Consider the following 8,260-nt stretch of genomic DNA (forward strand, 5'->3'; position numbering starts at 1 on the left):
CAATTCCCTCGGGTTAAGTCCAATATTTGATGTATACAGATTATTGTTTTTTTTGACAGGGGGGAAATCAATGTTAACCCATGGATTAAAAAAATGCTGTGAAATTTGTGATCAAAACCTTGAAATATCAAAAGGAGCTCCAAAAATAAAACCCTAAACTATCAATAGCAAGTTCAATAAAACCCTGAAAAAGGCCTAAAATATCAGATGGAATTTCAATAAACCATGAACTAAACCAACCACAAGATAAGATATGAGATTTCAAGAAAACCCTGAAAAAGAGCTCCAATAAAATCCTGAAAGGAGGGGGGAAATATCATATGAAACTTCAACAACGTGTGGTTAATCAATTGATGACTATACATACAACGAGCATGAAAACCCCATGCATGAAAAAGAAACTAATGAAAAACTGATACAATTCATAAAGCCTCTATATAGAAGTGATTAAATTTTAAGAATCAAGTTGATACATTCACCTTCACAGCCTTCGCCAATTTCTCGACAGGAACAGTTGGGATATAGGTTGCAAGAGGGAAATGGTTGCCCTTGAGGCTACCAACAATTTCATTGAATTTCTCAGCACAGAAGAGCGTGGGTGGAGAAGCAAAATGAACAGCCAGAGGCGCATATGGTAATTTCAAAAACTGCTTCCACACAGCATATGTTAACTTTTCTGCAAAAGGCTCATAGGTAGCATAATAGGATTTCGCTGTTTCAATTAAACCATTCGTCTGAAGATCTGATACAACTGATTTCACTATTTCGGGTACTTGTTTGGCAACTCCATAAGCTTGATAGGACCGCACTTTCAATGATTGAGGAACAAAACCTTCTGCCACTCCCACAACATTATCCACCTTCTCAAAAAAAATCAACAATATTAACTCAGTGACTCTAACATATAGGATATCCGAGAAGTATAGTGCAAGCCAGTGATTTCAAATTACAGTATTGTATACAAGAAGGAATTCAAAAGTATGGAATTTAAGAAGGAAACTATAAAACACAGATAATTAAATTTTATAGCAACGTAGTAAGAATTAGCAAATATGTATCAGCCAAATAGACTTTGAAATAAAAGAATTGCTTAAAAAGAATATATGTTTACCTTTCGGTCAACAAAGAGCAATATTTCATATGGTTTTCCCTCTATTGTTTGATAGAGAGGACCGATCACTGTTCTCACAGTGCTCTCTACACACTGCACACCAGGTTTGAGTGGCCCTGAGCTATGCTTTGCAAATTCATAGATACCAGCTACATACTTCGTAGCTTTATCAACTACTATTTCCACTACACCAAGATACTTTGGTCCTGTTTTCAGGGACTGTAAAATCAGAATTCAGAGAAAAATCCTCAGTGTGTAACATGCAACCATGAAAACATTCAGATCATTCTCGTTTCAGAGCTGAATTATTTATTATAGTCCACGTGCACAACATTAAAAGATGAGTGCGGAATTGAAGGATCAACTCGGCATGAAAAGACGTAATCACAAAATCTCTTTTCTGGAATGTCAAGTTGAATAATGAAATGTTCCTGTAAACTGAAAACGTTATCAAATATCCAAGATTATGCATGATATGGTGCGTGAGCATATATATTCGTCATAGAACATATATTAGTCAGGAGAAAGAAACAGAAAAAATTAAGCTTTCATAAACAAACAAATTAGGTCTATCAATGCCGACTTATGCATTGAAATGCTCACTGATACATAGAACCTTGTGTTTTAACTAGCTTGTGCGAGTATCAACATTCAAACAGTTACTTCATCATACACTATCGACATGCAGAAAGAGAAGTACAGAACCTTGGAAATTAGAGGAAGTAATATCCAAAAAACCTCCATAGACTTTATTGAAAGATACATGGTCCCTTAGTGAATTCCTTGTATTGACACTCGAACAATTACAAGCGAAATTCAACATGCAGCAAAAGATAAGCGTATAACATGGAACTAGATAAGAGAAAGAACGAAGCTAGGAACAAATAACTGATGAGAGGAAAGAAGAGAGCTAGAACAAGGAAACACGGTTTCTTCAGAGAATTCCTTGTATTGACACTCGAACAATTCGAAGCGAAATTCAACATGCACAGGAAGAACGAAGCTAGGAATAAATGAATGATTGGAGGAAAGACGAGAGCTAGAACAAGGAAACAGAGAAGAAAGCTTAAGACAGGGAACAGTAGAAGAAAGGAAGAAGCTGAACACAGTGAACTGTGGAAGAAAATACATAAAAAAAAACAGAAAGAAAAGCTCTGTATACCTGTGGAGCTGCGGAATCGGCGATTGGTGCTCCGGGGGCCATGATTAGAGGGGGAAAGTGAGGAAGGTGCAGGCACGTTCAGAGGTATCAAGGGAAAACAAAGATCGCAAAAAGCACAATGGAAGGAAGAAACAGAAGAGACAGAAACAGAAAGAGCTGGAGTGAGTGAGCGAGTGCCTGCACAATTGGAGAAGGAAACAGACGAGATGGAACGACAGGGAACGTCTGCAGGAGCGACGAAGAAAGGAGAAACAGAAAGGAACGAACGAACGAACGACGAAGAAAGAAGCGTAACAGAAAAGGAAACGCTCGCAAAAAAAGGAACAAAAGAAACTGTACAGTAGTGTGAGGCGCCATTGTTGCTGTGACCTCCCGAAGCTCCGAGGCTCGGCAATCCGAGCCTCACGCTCGGCCCGAAGGCCCCTTCCGGAAGGTTCTCCCCGTCTTTCTGTGATCTCTGCCGTGGCTTCCGAGAATCAGGCTCGGCCCGATGGCCCCTTCGGGAAGCTACTCCCCTTCTTTCTATGGTCTCTGCCGTGGCTTCCGAGCCTGAGGCTCGGCCCGATGGCCCCTTCGGGAAGCTTCTACCCGTCTTTCTATAGTCTCTGCTGTGGCTTCCGAGCCTCAGGCTCGGCCCGAAGGCCCTTTCGGGAAGCTTCTCCCGCTTTTCTGTGGCCTCTGCCGTGGCTTCCGAACCTCATCCTGCGTCTGGTACTTTCTGGAAGCTTCTCCATATTTATTTTATATTAAATTAATTATTTTATTTTGATTTTCCAGCTGAATATATTATACACAATATGCTCCTCGTTCAGAGACATTCGTTTTAACTAAATGCTTCTTCTTCCTTTTTGTTTTTCTCGTTTCTATGAGAGACATTCGTGGGAGACATATGAGAATGTCTTTAGGAAATGGTAACGCCTCGGCTCGTTCAACAGTTTGGCGGTTTGAAAGTTTGGTTCAGTTTGGTTTAGGCTTGAGCTCAAACCTAACCGAACCGATCTCGGCCAACCCAATTAAGGCTTAATCGGCTTTACTAAATTGGTTCCTAAACCGGTTCGGTTCAAGTTTGGAAACTCCCCAACTGGTGAAGCCTAAATTGGTTAACCGGTTTGGTTTGGATAAGGACAAACCGGTTCAACAAAAACCCAACCGTTGCTGATTCCTAAATGTCTCTCTACGGAAATATCTGGGGATACAAAAAACCGACGAAAATTGACTCTAGCAAAACAACCTAACACTTGGACCTTTATGTGATCGGCCATACTAGGTGTAGACAAGTGAACATATGACTTGTCAACCTTCACCTGCCATGACATTACCATTCAAAAATACGCATGGGTGAACACGTAATGACCTGAACACCTGACCCTTATATGACTGACCTTACCATGTGTAGACAAATGAACGCATAACCTTTCGGCCTTCGCCTACCATGACATTACCAATCGAAGTTACACATGGGTGAATGCATGACCTTTTGGGCTCCACTTGACGACATTACCAATTGAGCTACGTCTACATGGCATTTCTGGCCCAACCCACCCTTATATTACATTGCCAATTGAGCTACATCCGCTTGGCCCCATTCACAAGGCAACATTATGGCTTAAGTTTGGATAACCTTACTAGTTGAGTTGTAATGCGCAAGCATCTAGATTCCATTTGGCAACCTTGTCAATAAATTTGCTAGGATACTATCGACATGTCCTAGTCAAAGCCGTAATTTCTCGAACAATACAAATCATTCTTTCTCTTTCTCCAATGCTATGGGTGTATCCTTATTGCGATCAAGTTTAGTTAGCCCATGTACCCCAACTCAAAATCTTACCCATTTGATAGTCTTACTAAACTAGTATACATATAGTTTGATTATCTCATCTAGACAAGCTTATAATTTTGATGTGTGTGTGTATGTGTGAAAACACACAATTATAAATAATTTCTGTGTAAAACACTACAATGGTATCATAACTTAGTGGTGTCACATTGGGGAAAATATAAAAGACCTTGGCATTGCTCAAATAGTGAAGTAATGGAACCATCTTAGTACATTTGGAAGGATGATACATCCCGTACTCTTTCTTTTAACATTGCAGAATAGGGATTTTTTAAGAAAAGGCAAGAGATAGGTTTTCCCCTTACATGTCGTTAGGATTCTAACACTTCTAAATATCCCATTATCTACATGTTTTATCTCATCTGATGCATAGTCGTATCCACATATAACTAACTACATATACATTTAGTCTTGGGATATACTCAAGGCAGTAAGTAGTACATCCTTTAATAAAATCATATGGACTCAATTAGACCTTCATCCTATCCCTTGGCAATACATATTCTTATATACTTACGTTAGATCTTGCTCGATATGTGAGTCGAAATGTTGCACCTATTACCCAAACACACTCTAAACTTGCCATTGGGAAGTAACCATGTAATTGTATCTTTCGTGCCAATGAGATTTTGTTTTTGTATCATTCAAGAGAACAAAGCCTCCTACCTTATCAAGATTTTCTTAAAAATATTTTGGATTTGTTCCCAAATGCCAATACTCAACGAAACCTCCTTGAGGTGTGATTATTCCATCTAAGAGTCGTTCATTGGAGTTGTTTTACTAGCTACCGAACATAATACAAAATCTATCCACCAATTTTATTTTCTCTAACTTCTTGGTCAATCAAAAGTTCTTAGGATATGTTAAAATTCCTTGATAGTGCATACTTTCAACATAGGTTTGCTAACATGTTTGATTGTCATGATACATTGCTGCGAATACTTCAAATTCACATCTAGAAATCGTGTCTAATTTTTGGTGTAAAACAACAAACATTGCAATGGAATGAAGGATAACATGTCCAGAACGACACACTATATTCTTTGGATTGAGAGGTTTTCACTAGATATATTTCGTTGGTGTTTATCTATACCCATTACTAATGTTATAACTTAATCCTGCTTCCAATTGATATGCTTCTGGAGTTCTTCATCAAAATCGATTAATTTTAATTTACAACATAAGCAATTTTTACCTTCTACATGGAAAGCTATTATGTATCGTTTAATAGTTTTTATCATCTCATTGGATAGGTTATGATACTTTATGAGTATCATGTGGATGAGTAAATCAAACTCTCGTGTAGTTGGTAGGACCAACAAAGTTGAACATTACTTGCCCTATGAGATACTAGGGTGCATGTCAAATGCTATTACTACTCACTTAATGAAAAGTCTACGTAAAATTTTGGAGCACTTATGATACACTTACACTACAATCTACCATCACGCATGCAATGAATATATAACAAGATACATTCTCCCTTCAATCATGAATCAAAACTTCATGATTGTGATGTCTCACTTAGTGCTTGTTGGTGTGTTATCCATGTGAAAATGCTACACAATACACAAGGAGGTCAACATGTGTTTGTTCATTACAGGACATCAATATAAATATGATTAGAAGAAAAAGCAAGTAAAATGAGAGTCTTTTTATTGAACATTGCCAAATTCCATGCAGAAGTTTTAAAATTTCTTGATGTTATTGGAACGAATCAAAAGAGAAAAAGAATTATAAAAGTATTCTAATGATTAGAAAAGCGCGTGTATGTATGCCTGCTTGGTCAATAAAGTGATTCTTTACCCTTGTGAAAAGCAAGAGTAGATAATCAATAAGATCTCTCTCTCTCTTCCTTAGCATTAACGTAGGAATAGAAAATTGTGTGAAAGTGACTCGAAAGCATCATAGGTCATGACTCATAACAATGTTCTCGGAAACACCTCTCCCTCCAACTGGATATGCAGGCCGAAGTTAGGAATTGCATGCAATGGTATAGGGACAATTGTAGGTCAATGCAAAAATAGAGATAAGAGAGGCAGATTTTATATCATCCACGAGAGGCCAAAATATGTGATCTGTAGGACAAGTTTGAGGTCGGAGAGAGGATCAAACTTCGGAGAGATAGATAGATAAATTTATTATTAATGTTCTTATCTCTCTCTTAAACTAAATACGAAGGCCAAACATAGATATGCTTGGTCTAAGGAGAACACAATTTTCAATTAGAAATCCAAGTCCATCCAAAGTTTAGTCTAAGGTTCCAAAGAAAAAATCAACAACTTTCTATGGTTACATTGGTGTCAAGCTGATAAAATGATAAATAATTGACAAAATCGGCAAAGGGAATGTTAGAGGTTAAATGATGTGATTTGATACTAAACTAATGAATAGTTGTACCAAAATGTATGGTTAGATCTTTTTATGTGTCTCATCGATGGATGGAGATTGAAGATATATCATTGATCTTAGCATATCCCACTAGGATTCCACATGACTTGGTTACGATTCAAACTACATAAGCCATGTCAAACCTCATGTTATCAATGGTATACATTAGACAATCCTCCTTGCTCACTCTTATGTTGGTTGTCCTCAATGTACCCAAACATTTAGCCACACTCATGTTGAACCACTCAAGTACCTCGATGATGTACTCGTCTTGAGATAGGTAAACTCATCAACTCTTCTCATGTCGAGTGTTCAATTGACATGTTGTTCACATATAGGATGAGAAGAAATTGGCTATTGTCTTTTGCATCAATTTGATACAAGTCGGAATGCCAAGCGGCACTAAGTGTTCCTCCTATCCCTTTCTATAAACTTGGGGAGGTAGAATTGCCATTTAGAGCCTTAGTCCTTAGTCAACCTGTAATCATAACAAAGCATTGCTCCCCTTGTAATAATCATTAATAGAATTGTGTTTCTAATAAACCATTGTTGTGCCATTGTACTACTTCCCATTTAACCAATTATGTTTTACTCCTTGTTCTATCCCACCATTATTTTCACCTTGTGGTGTTCACCATGTGTTAAGCACTCCTCAATACAGCTCACAAGTACCTAAGGAAGTTGAATTCCATGTGTGTCTTAACCATAACCATTTGGTATTTCCATTGACCTCTGTTGATTGGCAACCACTAGCATTGCAATTCTTCGTGAGCCAAGTCATTTGACAACAAACAATGGTAACCATGTCAATAAAAAATGAATCTTTTCCGTATCATCATACACTACAATTAGGGCATAGATGACACATCCAACATTCAAGAGTCTAGCACCAACAAGTCAAGTTGACCATTCTTCGAGAAACACATTGTGGAGTTATCGTTGGACTCTATGATGGCATTTACCATGTCTAAAAAATATGAGATGCAAACCTTTGGTTAACTAGAATACTTGCAAATATGTAAAACTTGTTATATGCCATTACTAGTACTTAATTTTTTTGGAAACTTAAAATACTTGTTAAATACGTAGAATACGTGAAACATTTTAATATGCCAATTCTAGAACTTGCTCTAAGACAATATTCACGTTTAGTTTTACATGATGGCACCAACGCAACATCATGTATTATTCGCAATACAATGGATTGGCTAAGTTGATGAACAAAATGCTGTAGAGAATTTTGAGTACAATTGTAAATAAAAACTACATTTGAATGAAACTAGATGCTCTGTTTGACACTTTAGTGCATTTACGAGGTATAAAACAAGCATTTTGGTGACATGGTTTCGTATGGAGTTTCAGCCTCAAAGTAGTCACTCTACTCGAATCCCATGTTTGAAATTTTGCTCCTTCAAGTGAAGTTTAAATACTCACTATTTGTTGAGAACTCAAGAGATGTTGCACTGCAAGATTCTACAATGTCGTCCCAAAGTATATGTTTCAAAGTATTCCAAAACATGTGGATGCAATATCATTTATTATCCACAATCTAGTGGATTGGCTATGTCGATAAACAAAACACATCGGAGAATTCTAAAGACGATTATAGACAAAAACTACACTAACTAGCCTGTTGTAGGGATAAACTTGCTCGTCATTCAACCTCCTTTGCACCAATGTCTTCCTGTTCGTGGTTGAGCTCATTCTAGAATCTTTGGGTTCATTTTCTACTTTGAAGTGTGCATTGTACATGAGTAGA

At 37.5% G+C, this 8,260-nt stretch overlaps 1 protein-coding gene across 1 annotated transcript; it reads right to left on the reverse strand.

Annotated features, from left to right (window-relative positions):
• Positions 1-402: 402 nt before the first annotated feature.
• LOC147851967 (stress-related protein-like) lies at positions 403-2,528 on the reverse strand. Its single transcript, XM_087334521.1, has 3 exons — positions 2,274-2,528; positions 1,112-1,330; positions 403-860 (listed from the first exon to the last, which is right to left on the reverse strand). The coding sequence occupies exons 1-3, from the start codon at positions 2,313-2,315 to the stop codon at positions 462-464; spliced, it is 660 nt and encodes a 219-aa protein (XP_087190647.1). The 5' UTR covers positions 2,316-2,528; the 3' UTR covers positions 403-461.
• Positions 2,529-8,260: the final 5,732 nt, after the last annotated feature.

The sequence above is a fragment of the Azolla caroliniana genome, unplaced genomic scaffold (assembly GCF_043228905.1).
Source record: "Azolla caroliniana isolate FFs.n. ecotype wild unplaced genomic scaffold, voAzoCaro1.0.p SCAF_18, whole genome shotgun sequence".
NCBI lineage: Eukaryota > Viridiplantae > Streptophyta > Polypodiopsida > Salviniales > Salviniaceae > Azolla > Azolla caroliniana.

Excerpts from the sequence above, each read along its gene's own strand:
- LOC147851967 (XM_087334521.1), bottom strand. The coding sequence starts at position 2,315 with ATGGCCCCCGGAGCACCAATCGCCGATTCCGCAGCTCCACAG. Across the intron at positions 1,331-2,273 it reads CCGATTCCGCAGCTCCACAG|TCCCTGAAAACAGGACCAAA; the intron begins GTATACAGAGCT and ends CTGATTTTACAG. Across the intron at positions 861-1,111 it reads TGCTCTTTGTTGACCGAAAG|GTGGATAATGTTGTGGGAGT; the intron begins GTAAACATATAT and ends TTTTTTGAGAAG.